This window comes from Notothenia rossii (genome assembly GCF_949606895.1).
Source record: "Notothenia rossii genome assembly, chromosome: 5".
Classification (NCBI taxonomy): Eukaryota; Metazoa; Chordata; class Actinopteri; order Perciformes; family Nototheniidae; genus Notothenia; species Notothenia rossii.
In genome coordinates, this window is record NC_136903.1 from 9,923,567 (window position 1) to 9,940,673 (window position 17,107).

At 37.7% G+C, this 17,107-nt stretch overlaps 1 protein-coding gene and 2 long non-coding RNA genes across 4 annotated transcripts; all 3 read left to right on the forward strand.

The window, feature by feature from the left end:
• The first annotated feature begins 2,472 nt into the window (after positions 1-2,472).
• LOC307038698 (dispanin subfamily A member 2b-like) lies at positions 2,473-4,299 on the forward strand. The gene is made up of 2 exons (XM_079680313.1): positions 2,473-3,570; positions 3,868-4,299. The coding sequence occupies exons 1-2, from the start codon at positions 3,358-3,360 to the stop codon at positions 4,063-4,065; spliced, it is 411 nt and encodes a 136-aa protein (XP_079536439.1). The 5' UTR covers positions 2,473-3,357; the 3' UTR covers positions 4,066-4,299.
• A 3,031-nt stretch (positions 4,300-7,330) lies between these two features.
• On the forward strand, positions 7,331-11,627 carry LOC307038701. 2 transcript variants are annotated; one of them, XR_013808063.1, is made up of 6 exons: positions 7,331-7,615; positions 8,868-8,950; positions 9,032-9,160; positions 9,342-9,441; positions 9,944-10,133; positions 10,501-11,627. It is a non-coding gene; the product is annotated as an uncharacterized lncRNA (long non-coding RNA). The 2 variants fall into 2 exon arrangements; XR_013808064.1 differs by having other exon boundaries at positions 7,335-8,950.
• Positions 11,628-11,671: 44 nt separating this feature from the next.
• Positions 11,672-16,894, forward strand: LOC307038703. Its single transcript, XR_013808066.1, has 3 exons — positions 11,672-11,812; positions 16,443-16,521; positions 16,729-16,894. It is a non-coding gene; the product is annotated as an uncharacterized lncRNA (long non-coding RNA).
• The last annotated feature ends 213 nt before the right edge of the window (positions 16,895-17,107 follow it).

Genomic DNA, 17,107 nt, shown 5'->3' on the forward strand with positions numbered 1-17,107 from the left:
TCTCTGTACGTAGTTTTATGTATAACTCGTATGGCTCTTTTTTGCAGGATGAAGATAGGATGTGTATTTGTTTTATATGTGTTCCCCCAAACTTCCACACAATACATCATGTATGGAAGTATGAAGGAGCAGTACAGCACAAACAAGGAAGCTTGATTAATTAGGTATTTGGCTTTATTCAGAATTGCTATTGATTTGGATATTTTGGCTTTGATATACCTTATATGTGGTTTCCAACTTAATTTATTGTCTATGATTACTCCAAGGAATTTTATTTCCGATACTCTTTCTAATTGGATGCCATTTATAGTGAGTTTCTTCTCTGTATTGTTCGATCGATTCCCAAATATTATGAGTTTGGTTTTGCTTGCGTTCAATGTTAATTTATTTTGGTCAAACCAGATCTTCATCCTGCTCAGTTCCTTCTCCATTGTGACCAATAGCTGTTCTAAATCGTCCCCACAGCAGAGTGGACTTGTGTCGTCTGCAAAAAGAATGGTTTTAATAGTTTTTGATACTTCACATATATTGTTAATATACAGAATAAATAGTAATGGCCCCAAGACTGAGCCCTGAGGCACCCCACATGTAACCTGCAGTAGTTGTGATTTATGGCTTTGTAGTTCAACGTACTGTTCCTTGTTATGTAGGTAGCTGGATAGCCATGATAGTGCAACACCTCTAATGCCATATCTCTGTAGTTTTTTAATTAATAATTCATGGTCAACCGTGTCAAATGCTTTTTAAGGTCCAGAAATATCCCTATTGCATATTCTTTATTTTCTATTGTCTTAGAAATGTGTTCCATAAATTATATAACTGCAAATGATGTAGTTCTGTTTGCTCTGAAACCATATTGTTGTTCATAGAGTATGTTATGTTTGGTGATGAAGTCATTTAGTCTTGTATAGTAGATTTTTTCCAGTATTTTAGAAAACTGTGAGAGCAAAGAAATTGGTCTATAGTTTGACAATACATGTTTATCTGTTTTCATTTTATTTGGAAATACACCGGTTTGTATTGACTGATTACAGATGTGAGTTAGTGGTTTGGCTATACATTCAATCATGTTTTTAACTGTATACATGTCAATATCATGACAGTCTGTAGACCTTTTACTCTTAAGTTTTTTAACTGTGTCAATAATTTCATTTTCATCAGTCCCTCTTAAGAATATAGTTTCCTTCACATATATATCTTTACTTTCAACACCATCACTACAACCAGTATTTGGAATTTCCCCAGCTAGACAAGGACAAACAACATTGACAAAGTACTTATTGAAATTTTCAGCAGCTGAGTTCATGTCATAAATTACTGTATCGTTAAATAAATCTAATCCAGTGTAGGGTAGCAATACATCCATGTATAGATGTTTAGATTGGATGAAATGTTAATTTGTGATTTCTCTTTCTTCCATATTTCATAATGCCACCAGTTAAGCTTGAATATGCCATGTAACTTATGTTCATTTAAATAATATCATCTTTCTCTGTCTTCTCCATTTTTGTGTTTCTCAGAACACAGAAGTGCACGTTTACAGCCGCCCAGGAGCCTCGGCCATCGCCGCCTCTTCCAAGATGTGAAGCCTTAAATGCCCACAGGCCCCCCCATCATTTATCTACGAGCAAATGCACTTGCGTGATTGCCAACTGCTACTACCAGTGACAAGATCGAACTTATTAACTTATTAACTTCAATATAAAGTAAGCAGATGTATTCAAAATGGTTTTCTCTTATGGTTAGTTTTCCATCAATAATCATGAAAAGCTATATTTTATTTAGTACAACTGGCTCTGGAAACCCTTTGTCTAACTATAAAGCTTGTTTGCTTATCATCATCTGCCCTACTCATTATGCAATTTATGAGGAGCAAGTATCAAGATGAGGAATTTATATGCATTATTGCTAAATCATTATTCGTGCCTTTTTTGTGTTTATGACTACCAAATAAAGATTATTTTAACCTTAAATCACGAGACCCAGTTATGAAATGCTCTGCTTGATGTTGTAGTTCAACACTTATTCTTCTGTAGAAAGAGACTGTACTTTAATACCATTGTTAAGATGTTCATTGACAGTAAATCTACATGTTCTGATCTAAAATGGTATTAAAATGAAACACTGTCCAAAAACAGCATATTACGAAATATGAAGTTTGGAGTCTGATTATTGCAGATTCACCTTTCAGTTGAACTTTAAATCCCTGTATCCTGAGATGAGACCACACAGATCTCCAACAGTGCATCAATATCCAAGAGTCGTACATGTAATCTGCTAGTTTTGTATTTACTTTCAAATGTTCTTCTGAATGTAAAGTAGCTTTATATTATTGTTAGAGTTCTTAAACTCTTTCAAATGAGATGTGTAATTAGTGCTTGTTATATTTAATTCATTTGTAATCAAAGCCTTTCAGCAGCTTATATTTGTCTCCATTTCTTCTGTTCTCGCCGTCTTTCTAAAGCAGGTTTGTCTTCATGGATCTTTTTAAAACAGTATTCAAAGATTTATTTATATTTTAATTGAGCTTATTGATGTTTTATTTCAGTGTGTTTTATTAAGTGGTACTGTAGCAAAACTGATTGAGTGGATTTCCTGCCAAGACCGTAGAAAGTCTTGTCGGTTTTGAAACTACTTTCCAGATAAATGTGTTTGTGTTGTCTGACCCCACCTCAGTGTTTAAGCAGCAGTTGTGATAGACATAGCAATCTCAAGTGATAGCAACATCAGGAAGTAGTACCATGAGAAGCTTGGGAAATGCCAAGGGCTCAGAGAGGAGCTAGAGAAGATGTGGAAGGTGAAGGCAACAGAGGTTCGAGTGGTGATAGGAGCACTTGGGGCAGTGACCCCTAAACTTGGAAATGGCATTAGAAAATCTCAGGAACAACCTCCATGATCTCTATCCAGATGAACACAGTCCTAGGAACAGCTAAGATACTGCTCAGAACCCTCAGGCCTTTGGTGGAGGCTGCAGGGCTGAAGGAATGAAGAACGAGTGGGGCAAGAACAAAGCCAATACCATTTTATTACCAATCTGTATTGTAAATTGCTTATTATATTATTGTGTATTTTTCTTTTGGCAGGAACTATTTTTCCTTTGCTAATTGCCTTGAGGAAATTAAAGTGTGCATCAAGACTCTTCAGACCTTAATTTTAAGAAAGCAAATCGTATGTTCCTTGTGAAGCAACAGCCAACCCAAGTAGGTTGCGTATGCGTTTGTCTCATTGGCTTTCGGGCCTCCCTACGTAAAGCTAACACCCAGCTTAAAAAGAAAAACCCACACTAACCACCGTGACACTGTGAGTTGCTCAGCGTGTCTGCTAGTCACACCTCGAACTGTAGTTGATCTGACAGCCATGAATCCTGCAGGTTACCCACCTGAGACTGTCCCATTGCAGGGGACATACGAAGGGTTTCATGGACAGCCTGGAGGATCTACAGTGGTTCAATACACCACTGTGAGCGTCCCCCCTGAGCCCCCCAGGGACCACATCATCTGGTCCCTCTGCTGCTTTCTCTACTCGAACCCCTTCTGCCTCGGACTGGCAGCCCTCATCTACTCCATCAAGGTGAGTCTCATACATGGGAAATATTATTTTATGGCCTATTAATGAAAGAATAATGCAAAAAAATGTTTTTGTTATTGGCAGGCAGTTGCAGAACCAGAATTGTTAATCTTGAATACTTAAGATGTAGGCTTAGAACTTATTCTTTTTTAAAAGAAACAATAAAAAGTTGTAAAAAAAGAAATTATAAAAGGACTACGGACAGAACATTTCTTACGGGGAAAGAGATAAAGTAATTGCATTTAAGTTTTAGAAAATCTATGAATCCATTTAAAATGTATGTGTTTTTGGTCCTTTCAGGCCAGAGACCGGAAGGTGGTTGGAGACATGGAAGGAGCCCGACACTACGGCTCCACCGCTCACTGCCTCAACATCTCGGCCACTATCCTGGTTTCCATCATGATCGTTATTTTCATTATTACCATCTGTACCGTCTCTGTACAGGCAAGCTATGCATACCACCACTACTCCTCATATGATTATCGCAATAGAGGTTGAATTTGAAAGGGCAGAGTGTTTTCTGCAGCAGTGGCTTGGTGATACTTCTCTTTATCTGCTTTGCGGTTATGGCTTCTGTTTTAAAAGTTTTACTTATATATTCAAGCAAAATGTTTTTGTTTTTTTTACAAAATGGAACTTAAACTTAAATGGAACTCTTGTATGTTTCCATAATGACAATTTGTAGTAATTCTTGCAAGACTTACCTAATAAATTCTAATTCCCTGTCGGCAACAGTTTCATTTTGTGCTAAACCGTAAAAGATGGTGTTTTCAAGATAAAGAACCCCACCCAAAGAAGAAAAGGGAACAGATTGTATACTACTATTTCCTTATTCTACTATTTTTGGTGTGCTATTGAAATGTTATTATCTATAATAAATTATTATCTATGCTCCAACACACAGTTGCACGGGGTGCAGAACAGATTCCCCCCACTTTCGTGCAAGACATCGGGGTACTGCTTTAGCAGAAATGTTCAGGGGTAATGTGATGGATTCGATTTGTTCATCTTAGTGTGTGAATTCCACACGTTCACACGACGGAGTTTGCCTTCTGTGATTCGCGGGCTGATGACGTCGCGTCATCATCACTACTCGTCAGGACGAGTTAACTTTTTCTTTTTTCTTTTTCAACTTTGTGTGGAAAAATGCGGGGATTATGCGGCCTTTTGATAAATATGCAGCCTTTTGATAAATATGCAGCCTTTCAAAAACTGCGCCATTTTGCTGATTATGGGGGGTCAATTCTGCGATCGCAGAATCACGTTTTTCTGGAGGGTCTAGCTGCTCCGTGAAGCTAGCTACAGGGACTCTGCCTGGTCAGTTCATCCAGGGAACGCAACTTGAAGCCGGCCGTGGTTGTTTGTTCTTCATGCTTATATATCGGACTATTGTGACTCGTCTGCGGTTAAAACAGAAGGTGTAAGAATGCGGTTTTGCGGTAAGTAAAATTTGAGTACTTTATTTATGTGTTAATTATTTTAATTAGCTACGTAATGAATGTTAAGGCTTGGGTTAGCGTGTAAGCGAGTGGTAGCTACACCGGTATTAACGATGCTAATAGTGGCCTCCAAGTTAAAATCATAGACTATATATAAAGGTTAAAACGAAATAGACAAGTGTTACGCTTTAAGTGGGATAATACTGTACAACAAACGGCTTCTGTTTGAGGTTGATAAAATAAGGTCATCCTTGGAACTTAGAGAGATATTTTATTATGTAGGTAGGACCTGTATGCATCGCTAAGGTTAATTTGGTTATGCTCAAGTATGTAGACAAGCTAACGTTGAAGTAGTGTATTTGAAATCAACTTCACAATAAGATGTGTGTATATTACAAATAATAATGTCATATTTCAAGATGACTAGTTAGATATTACAATATGGTTGGTAGAGCTGGAGTTCATTATTGAGCTTACACGTTAACGTCACAGTATCAACAATTTTTTTTAATAAAAAGCACATATGGACAGAAGGTGTAAACCTATTAAATGTAAGTAAACACATGTAGTCAAATAAAGTGACAGACTACTGTGCAGTTGGTATCAGCTATGCCCAGCATGGGCTCCTCAATCAGGCTTGGTCCTCCTCGCAGGGGAAAGACCCTCAGTCCTCTCCGGGACAAACAAACAGAAAGGACGTCCATCACACAGAGGTTTCTCCCTGAAGTCTCTGCAGCTCTCTGGACACCACGCTGTCTCAATCCGTCCACACTGAATATGAGTAGAAATAATAAATGCTTTAGAGTTTAGACAATAAGAAATATAAATTTGACTGTTGAGTTGCTCAGGTTTTTTTATTTTCAATACTATTACTGTATAACTAATATCTCAGGTTAAGAGGCACATTAATAATAAAGATTGGTCTTTAAATACACTCTGTTTTTTTTATTATTTGTCTAAAGTCAAGGATCTAGAACTGGTACTTAGTTTTAATGATACAGTCTGGTTATAATGCTGTTTGGAGGAGGCATCACAGGTAAGAGCACTAACTAGCTACCATCACATGTACCTGAGCTTGACTTAAATGTGTTAAACGTATAATTAAGTGATGACAAAATATAAATAACTAATGTCATGCAAACATATTAATATTTGCTTGATTCCAGTGTTAAATTTAGCACAATTGCATACAAACGTCAAGGGATTTTAAGGTTCTGAAGTATTACAGATGTAGCACTCCAGATAGGACTCCACCCAGCGGATTCCAACCAAAAACCCAGCGGATTCCAGTGGCTGGGGGCGTTGCCAAATTGCTAGAGGACGTTGCCAAATATCCCCATTTGTTCAATTATAGGATTTAACCATGAGATGGCGCTTCATCCACAAATACAGCACAGTAGAACTTAGTCTGTTTGCAATGTTTGCAGCTCTGCAGTTGTGTTTGCTGAAGAGCATTTAATCACTTATTTGTTATGGTTTTCACAGGCTAGCTACTATAACGAAAAAGCATAAATATTTTAGATCAAATAAAGTATATCTAATCTTATTATCTTAAAACCTGTTAAGCCCCAACCCTGTTTTTTTTTTTCAGGACACTGTGTCTCAGGGGATCTTAATATTTAAGAACCTATTAATGTGTTATACCAGATTAACGGAAATAATCTCAGCTAACTGACGACATAAACAATTTTTACCAAAACAAAACACAAGTCTCATAAGAAGCATCTAAATGAACCCTTAGCGAAAAATGCTAACGGACATTGCCACAGAACTCAAGATAAAAGTACCCTTATTACTTATCGTAGCTGCACATACAAGATATCCGATTAAAGCTGAGGTTCCACAGATTATTTAGGTATATAGTATCATCACTGAGTGATCCGAACTTGCGACAGGGGAAGCAAAGACAGACATCACAACACGTACCTTTACGTAGCTTCTAGGGAGATCGTCTCACCGTAGCTGTTAATCTGATCAAAAGACGTGTTCAATGGCATTAAAACGAGAAAAAACGCGGCTGAATTGGTTAATCCATAGGTTGATAAAGTTTCTGGGCAATAATTTGAATTATTTATAATCCATAATTCCATTTTTATGTAAAAATCGCAGAGCAAAAGATAGCTGCTAATGGTAGCCACCAGAGTGGCTGCTGCTTCCGGTCTTGGCAATGCAGCAGTCTAACGGCCCGCCTACACTACAGGCATCGAAAAATGCTTTCAACGCTTCACCCATTCACTTGAATGGGGTGACTTAGAAGATTTTTAATCTTCGCCGAACTGCATTGTGGGGAGCATGGCATGGCTTTGCAAGCATCACGAGCATCTATCAAAAGTTGAACAATGTTCAACTTTTGAGGCTCGATGCTTGGCATCAGCCAATCAAATCCTGTTTATGCAATTCTCGCCAGTGCAAGCGCTAGCCAATCAAACCGCGTGTATGCTGATACTGCAGGTCTTGACTATTTTCCATATGTCATAAAATGGAGGATAAATTAATCATTGCCGTGGCAAGTGTCCCAGTCCTGTATGACTGTACTCTGTTCACCTACCGGGACCTAAACCGGAGGAACCAGGCATGGCAGGAGGTGGCAGAGACAGTTGGTGAAACTGGTATGTTTTCAACTGTTTGGGGAGTTTATATCCAGTTAACTTCGTTTTTAACATTGAATGGACTTGCTACAAAACCGGCATCCATTTTGGCAATAGTGGAGAAGAAGCAGGCTTTTTTTTGCTTTGTATGCCGGGGGCGGGTGGGAGATTCCTGATTGGTTGTTGGTCGCCTTGGGCGCGAGAAATCGCCAAGCCTCAGACACGCCCAGCTTCAAGATTTTTTTATGCCTGTAGTGTAGACGGGCCGTAACACAGACACATGACCAAATAAGAACTATGTGGGAGTTCCCCTCGATTCCATTGGCTCTGACGATTAGAAAGAGATGTCACATGTCAAAATCCAGCAGGGGGAGCCAGATATATGAAAAATCCACCCAAATGGCCCCAGAAGAGGGTTTATTTAGCTAAATCTGTCTAAAAAGGTCAAATATCAATTGTTTTGCATCAATCTTGATACAGGGTACTTATTATATGTTGTGCTTTGGATTCCTAAAGCTTTTAGTCTACTAACCCATCATCCAAGGTTAGTTTTCACTATAAGTACAACATATCTTTTGGACGGACACTATAATTTACAGTTTTTTTTACCATGTTCAATCTGAATTTTCTTTTAAATAAAAAACATCTATATTGAATCTGACTTTTCTACATCCAACTGACAGGTTTATCATTACTTTGAGAAAAAAGATTATTAATTTAACCCTTTTAGAAGGGAAGATATGGTCATTTGTTCTGGGAATGTCATTTTCGAGCCTGAAACCTGAAAAACAGGCTCGGGGTTTAACAGGTTAATTGTAATTCAATAATATATAGTCTTTATATATTAAATAATCATAATAATAATGTAAATATTTACACTTGTTTATTTTTTATGCTCATACTTTTACCTTTACAATAGTTTGCTTTAATGTGCAATATATGTTTTATAATATTGTTGTGGTGCACACAGTACAGTAGATCGAAGTAAATCAACTAATGCATTATCACGTATTATACAGTAATGTGTTGTATTATTAAGTAATATCATACATTAACCCCATTATAGCAAATGCCACATTGAATGGATGAACACATTTATGCATCAATAATTACAATGGAGTATTTCTAAATATAAGTTGTACAACAAGGATCACCAAAGTGTGTGAGTCTGTCAGCGGATTTGACCTGTTATTTGCATGTCCTATGTACACACTGCTCTGGTATTCATTTAAGATATAATTGTAAAAGGTAATTCTCCCGCCCTTGTCATCAGTCAGGCTTTGCATCTGAACTCCTATGACTGGTTGCGGATTTGAAGGGAACGACTTCCTGGCCTTCCTGGCATCCAGGAAAAAGGTGAGATTCTAATCCATTTCAATGCCAAAAGCAAGTTATTGTTTTTAACTTTTTTTAATATGATGTTTTGGGGAATTTCAGTTTTATTGGATGGTAGAGATCTACTGGAACCTAACACCAGAGAGAGAGAGAGAGAGAGAGGGAGGAGGTGATATGCAGCAAAAGGCCCAGCCGGATGGTTGCTGCTCCGTGTGGAACGTGTTCTATCAGGTAAAGCACTTTGGTATATTTATGGTATTGAGTTTGAATTTAGCCTTTGGAATGTAATTTCCAACAGTGCATTGTAAAGACTGAAAAAACAGGCTCAGGTTAAAGCTTGACATGATTTTGACTTTTACTTAAGAAAATGTTTGTCTTCCTGTGTTGTCTTATTTCCTTACCTTTCTTTCAGGTGTGACATCTACCAATGGTTGTACATGACAGAGACCTTCTCCACCTCTTCGCTGTCCTACTAGTCAATCCTTCTGATTCTGATCCTTTCCTAAATAGTGGTAAGTTGTTTTACAGTTCAGTGTACGTTAATTTAGCAACTTAATGCTTTACTGCTGTTGAATAAACCCTATATTGCTAGTGATTTTATTAAAATGATTATTTGCAATCTTTTTGATTACAATAATCTTTTTGTAATAATTGTAAAACACATCTTAACATCCATCAGCAATCAATAAAACGAATCCTCCAACACAAAATAGAAGAAATCTGGACCTATTTCTTTTTATACAACAGCATCTATTGGGACTGCTCATTGATGTAATCAAGAGCCATTGAGTCTACCTTTTGTAGTCGGCCTCTCAGAATGTTTAGCATTTCTTTGTCTCTTAACATTCCTATAATAATTTGTTTTTTGTCATTGGTCTAATTTTGTTCTTTATTTTTGTTGTGAGAATCACTTTGCAATTGTGTAAGTGCTATAAATAGTTATACTAATAATATTGTTGTTACCATCATTACTATTATTAATGTTTTCTTTGTTTTCTTCATGTATCGCTGTAGAAAGGATCATGCCAGCCCACATCGAACACCTGATCAAGAACTTGTGAATCTTCAGGCAGAAAAGATGAAAACACCCGTTCAAAGTTCCAGTTCCCTGTACATGGAACCATGCCTGTCCTCTGTTCCACATGTCTTCAGTCAGTTCTGGACCCTATGACTCGGTCCCTAGTTCTACCAAGGCTCATTAGAGGTAAGAGTGGTAGGAGAGGAGTGGAGTTATCTTTGTATCTAGGCTGCAAGTCGACAAAGGTGATCAAGTGCTGATGCTAATAATGATCCGATTCATTTGATATTGATTGTCTGCCGATACCGAATCCTGATCCAATTCTTCTATTTCCCAGATAATACAGCTGCACCGTGTACACTAGCTCTATTTGTTGTTGCCATTGTAATTAACCATAAGCAATTGTTGACTGTAACGTCTATGCCAACCAACTGTAATTTGTAATGTATTTTACCATACTTTAATGGTTCTGGTCACCTCAGCAGCTCAAATGTTAACATACATGTCAAGTTTTCTTTTTACAGTGTACTTATATCCGTACATTTCTTTTCAGTTTGCTTCAAGAAGTGGCTTCAACAGACAGAAATGCAGGCCAGAATGGGAAAGGCTGGAAGCTACACAACGGGAAACATTATGGACATGAACAAGGAAAAACAAAAACAAAACTTTCTTTGTTGCTTTTTTCTTATCATACATAGTGTTACTGTTTTTGTTACCATTTAAATATTGCATTTTATTTATTACTTTTATTTTTAAATCAAATGCACCGGTTTTAGATAATATATACATTTTGATGTGTAGGTTGATTTGCAGGTTGGTTGTTATTTGTATTGTTACTGTGTATTTTATTATATTAACTAGCTATTTGTTAAATTAAAAATACTGTTATGAACACTATACAATTTCACCACAGCAGCCCAATTGTAGTATGACAAGGATATACACACATTCTTAACTGTTGTAGCAGCAGATGTGGATAGTGTGAAAATGTGTATCTTGTGTAATCTCTGGAGTCATTCATTTAAGTTTGTATGACCTTATATCAGTAGAGCATTGTAGCTTTGGCAATACTTGGGTTTTCCAGCAGAGGGGGTCCAATCGCACCTCCACCACCAAATGCAATACCAATAGCAACCAACAGATGTCGCCATTTTGAATGTATAAAATGCAATGTCCTCCTTCGTTACCCATATTTAGCATAGTAACTTCATAGTAGTTCAGTACTTCAAGACTCCCAGATTATAAACAAGCAGGATCGAGAGTGTACTCATTTGCGACATCAACCATTTCACTGGTCAAAAAAACTATGTTAAAAACCCTACACTGGGAAATTCCTTTCTATAAATGTTTCCATCTTTTTCAGATTGTTTTCAAGCTTTGTTTTGATGTTGCCGTTTTGAGTGTTTTATCATTTACATTTTTCCTAATTTGCTTCCAGTTGTATTTTTTGTAGATTAAACATATTTTTGTTTTTTACAACTTTTTCCTTTGAACCACCTTTCCCCACTTCCTTGTAATTGCTTTTGTACATGCTTAGAAAAACCCAATTATCAAAGCTGTGAGAATGTCTAAAATACTTTACAAGATTCAATTTACAAGACCTTCCTCACTATGAGTATCCTTTCACTTTTATTGTCTCAGTTACTTCAGTATTTGAGCAGCATTTTCTCTCCCTACCCTTACTCACCAGTGTTTAGTCTGTCTTGCCTCTAGGTGGCGCTCCAATCTATTTTCCCGACAGCTTCAGTTGTTCCGCTTGTTTGTACAGCTTCCCGGACACCCAGCCTAAGTTTGTGGAGTCCAAGCTCCAGGTGTCTCCAGATGTGGCCCGCTACAACAGTGCAGATGCAGACAATTACACACAGGTACAAATAATGTCTGTCACTGTGTCACTTTTATAGGCATGCGCTGTGTTGTTTTAGAATATCACCATAACGCCCATCAGTCATGAGTTTTGCTGCTATTATTATTTTTGTTTACTTCCTTGCTAACTTTCATTATTTAACAGCCTTCCTAAATCCAACCTCATGCTGATCTTTAAAGGTCACCTATTATGCAAAATCCCCTTTTTCATGTCTTTTATACATCAACATGTGTCCCCTCTCTGTAAAGAGATTCTGAAAGTTTCAGGACAAAAAAATTCTCTCACTTTTTGTCCTGATCCATTTATATTAAAACCTGTCTGAAAAAGAGCTGATCAGATTTTGGCCACTTTACAGCAGAGCAGTGGGAGCCGGTTGGTCAATCTCCGACCCGTATTGAGCATGCGCAGATCTAAGATCCAGTAGAAATTATTAAAAAGTAAAAGTCTGCTGCTTATTGTTCTACTAGGCCAAAATAGAGTCAACGAGTATATGAGAGTGAGAGTGTGTTAATTAATATATTTGGCAGTTTGGAGTAAGTCTGTAGATTTGTTTGTGTGTGTTTCAGTCCCTGTCTACATTAGCCAATCACCAACCAAGGTAACCCCCCCCCCCCCCCCACACACACACACACACACACACACACCTTATCATCTGAATGTCCTCCTAGAGCACCATTGTGTTCTTTGTAACCAAATCTCTCTCAGAGGGGCGTGGGGAGGGGCTCCTTATTTTTCATCTAAAGTAACAGACAGAGAATCAGCACTTTTGAAACAGGGCTGAAACAGAGGGGATTATCGGATGCTGCAATGATCTGTTTGGTGTTTGGAGCCAAACACTTCAGAGACATGTTTTGTATATATCTGAGACCTATAATATATTGATGAAAAACAATATAATAGGGGACCTTTAAGGAAGCCAACAAAGCCATGACATTATTTGTATTATGCTTTACTGCATACAGAGACTTACTAAGGGAATCTGTTTTCCATTCCAACATTTTTTTTTTAAAGCTGCATTTACCAATATATATTGTGTCAACAATAGATGAAATGGCTACTTGTGTGTCAGAGGTGCGATCATAGAAAATCAACAGATAATTATCAACAACCTCTGCCGCTCCACTCAGCTTTCAAAGTTTCAGTTCTTTTTGTGGTTATCACACTGAATGCGGGTACCATTTTGGTTTCCTCCCTCTGCTTTTGTTAGTGTTCAACCAAAAGCTGTGTTGAATCCACTTCCTGCCCACTACCAAAGAGCAGACGGACAAAGTTTGCGACATGCTTGTAAACATTTTTTTTGCACCAAAAAAACATCTTTCAAGAGGCAGAGACAACAAACAATAGTAAATGACGTAGCAATTATATTTCTACCTCCTGACAATGACAGGCAAGCCGTAAGTGCAATATAAAAACAATAATACTCTGAGCAGAAATTTCACCGTCATACCCATCAGTGGGGTATTTAATTACATTTAACAATAACCACAATATAATAATTATTATTTATTTAACTTAACAATTTCAGATTCAGTTTCATTAAACATACATGTTCACATTTGTATAATAGCCAACATAAGAAAACGAAAAAAAGAGATCAATACAAATAATAATAATAAAATAGATAAATACATAAAAAGAATAATAATAATAAAGTAAAACAGCCAAGGGGGGGGGGGTCATCCATATGAGTGTTTTAGTTGTGTGTGTGTGTGTGTGTGTGTGTGTGTGTGTGTGTGTGTGTGTGTGTGTGTGTGTGTGTGTGTGTGTGTGTGTGTGTGTGTGTGTGTGTGTGTGTGTGTGTGTGTGTGTGTGTGTGTGTGTGTGTGTGTGTGTGTGTGTGTGTGTGTGTGTGTGTGTGTGTGTGTGTGTGTGTGTGTGTGTGTGTGTGTGTGTGTGTGAATTTACTGGATCAGCACAGTTGTGGCGTGGCTCCACCTTTTGCGGAAAATGTCCGTCTGGATCCTTAGAGCATAAGTTGTTTGCTCCATCTGATAGATTGGACATTCTCAGTCCAACATTGAATGTTGGGGGGTCAGGCTTTAACCACTTAATTGTATTTTTAGGAGATATTTCTTAGCTCTTCCCTCAATGCCGTATCACACCTAGTATTGCCACCTTTGCATCCTTTGTGACATTTTGATGGAATATTTCACGATATAATTATTTTAATGATCGAATAATGAACAATTGCCTTATATAAATGTATAGTAGTTATACTGTAGTAGTTATATCCACTTCGCTCCACCTGATTTGACCCTCATGATAAGAGCGCCTCTCACAAGTTGTGTGTGAAGAGGCAGCAAAAGAAACCCCCGCTGTGTTTGCTGGAGATTCTGATTGGCCAGAAGACATTATCAAATATGTTCTATTGAGAAGACGATCACTACGTGACAAAAGTTTTCAAAACCGTTTCTAGTCTTCGGTATTTCCAGACAAGTGGCTACTGAAATCAATCTTACTAACTGCTGTCTGTGCAATTTACTCGGCACGAGTTGGCGGACTTTATTTGGCTTACTTTAACATCATTTTTCATGATGGGGCTAAGGTGGGGCTAAGCCATTTCTTGGTATGGCTGTAGCCTACCCAGCGCTGCCACTGGTGGGATGTATGGGGTTTATGGTTTAATGCTGTCAAAATTATCGCGTTAACGGCGGTAATAGATTTTTTGAATTAATTGCGTTAAGAAAATAAAACAATGTGAGTTGTTCCGTAATGAAACCACAGGATGTAGCATTTTAAAACACCAAATATTCCACGGAGCCTGTGCTCTGAACCGTGTGGCTTTGTGGGTGTAGGCACTGCAGGCATATTTATGTTGCACGGTTCCTCACACAAATCACTTTCAATGTGTCTTACACACAAACACATGAAAATAAACTAAGTCTGTATATATGCTCCTTTTATTAAATCCTATCGAGATCATTTTGATGTAAAACAAATACATTAGAAGGCAACACAAAAGGACAGGTTTTTAAAGATTTTAAGGTGGTGCAGGGTTACTGAATACATCTTCAATTACTTACTTTTAAAACAGTGACCTACTTTATGCTGAGAACCTAAAGAGTCTGGCTGTTAAGATTGTAAAGCAGATTTATATAGAGTGATTTCACAGTGACTTCAGTTTCCCATTGGGTCTTTAATCCGGTCAATCCACTGAATAGGGTTGGCGAGGGACACATCACACTTCTGGAAATAAATTTAATACCGTTTTTTTTAATTGATTCTATTCAAATATATGATTCAAAAATCATTTGTTGATTTTCTTTCATTCACATGTTAGTTCGGATTAATGCACTTCATGGTGTGGCAACTGCCACTGGTCTCCTCTACACTTACACTGAAAACTGCCGGAAAACCTGTTTCATCATAAATCAGTTAGTACTGCACCCTCAGCCGGTGCATGTAAAAGTCAAAACAAAGTTATAATTTGTGTTTCTCAGAAACGCTAATGTCTTCGCTCTGCCTGTCTGACCGTGTCAGGGTTGCAACACAGCATGCTGCAGTGAGAGATACAGAGCAGGCTTGTTTACTTCAATTATGAAATGGAAGTCAATATGAGTTTAAACAAAAAATAAAATAAATAACAACATTAAGTGCAGTCCTAAAGGGTGTGCTGCTGTGTGAAGAACAGAAAGGAGGCCAAAAAACTAACTGGGACTATGGTGCACGGCCCATTTGTTAAGGAACCAGAAATCTAAATACAATTCTCTAGCGATCTTTTGAATCAAACTACAAACTGCTTCTGTCGGCCCACCCCTAGCACTGAATCAGTATTTCATCTACATAATTATGATTTAAAATAAATACAACAATGCAAATATGACAACAGAAGCAAAGCAACCAGATGTGTTGTTTTGTTTCACCATAGCAGCATGCAGAGAACTACCAAACCCATATAAACTAATACAATAACATTTAAAGAGTTCATTATTTTCTGTTCAGACATTAAGCTTTACTTTCTCTCAAGCTGTCAGCTCACCACAGTGACTGGAACCCTGTGGCTTGTGTGGAAGTGGGTTAAGCCCCCTCTGTGCACGGCACGGTGTTCATGCTTCCTCGTTCCACTTTGCAAAAACAATCTATCAAATTTCACCAATTGATTTTTCCTATTACAAACTATGAAGTTGGATGTTGAAAAAAAGTTGGTTCAATTCTCTCTCGAAATATTTCTCTACAACAATAAATAACAACATTTTTTAAGATGTATTGTGTTTGTAGTTTATACTTTAATACTCCCTTCACAACACAATTGTAAAAAAAACACCAACTATGATGAAATTGTTGACTTGTCATAGATTCATTCATTCTCATATGTTCATCCATTTTGTTTACGTGACTGCTATTTTTATATATTTATTGTGGTGTCAGGTATATATTTTTATACTGTATATTTTTATATTTGGGACGGTGGGAAGCGGTATTTCGGTCTCCCTGTTTGTACCACACATACACATCGACTCGATAAATCCTGAATGGTGCAGAACGTGAGAAAGCAAGAGTACAGAGGACAAGAGTTTCTTGTTCTCATGAGAAGAAACAAATGGCCCTGACTTTGGCAGATAATGGTTTAGTTTCAGTTTAGAAAATCAGTTTTCAAAGCCTAAAGTCTCACTGCCTGGTTCTTCATGCAGGTGGAGAACGGCTGTTCATGCGGACTATGGCAACTGCGTTCAGAGCCTTCTCAACAAGTACAACGCAGAGAACAAGAAGGTAAACACTCTCCCTGTGAGGTCTAATCCAGTGTTGGGTAACAGTCCATCCATGTATAGATGTTTAGATTGGATGAAATGTTGATTTGTGATTTCTCTTTCTTACATATTTCATAATGCCACCAGTTAAGCTTGAATGTGCCATGTAACTTATGTTCATTTAAATAATATCATCTTTCTCTGTCTTCTCCACTTTTGTGTTTCTCAGAACACAGAAGTGCACGTTTACAGCCGCCCAGGAGCCTCGGCCATCGCCGCCTCTTCCAAGATGTGAAGCCTTAAATGCCCACAGGCCCCCCCATCATTTATCTACGAGCAAATGCATTTGCGTGATTGCCAACTGCTACTACCAGTGACAAGATCAAACTTATTAACCATATATATATTCAAATTTCTTTATTAGGATAAACCCCTTGAGGTGAATCAACTCGTTTTCAAGGGGGTCCCAAGAAAACAAATAACAAACAAGTACAACATACAAACAACATTCACACACATACATCGGAAGAAATAACCAAGAAATTACAAACATTCAGCCTAAGCATACAGCACATGGTAATACATTATAGGCGGTTACATTGAATGCA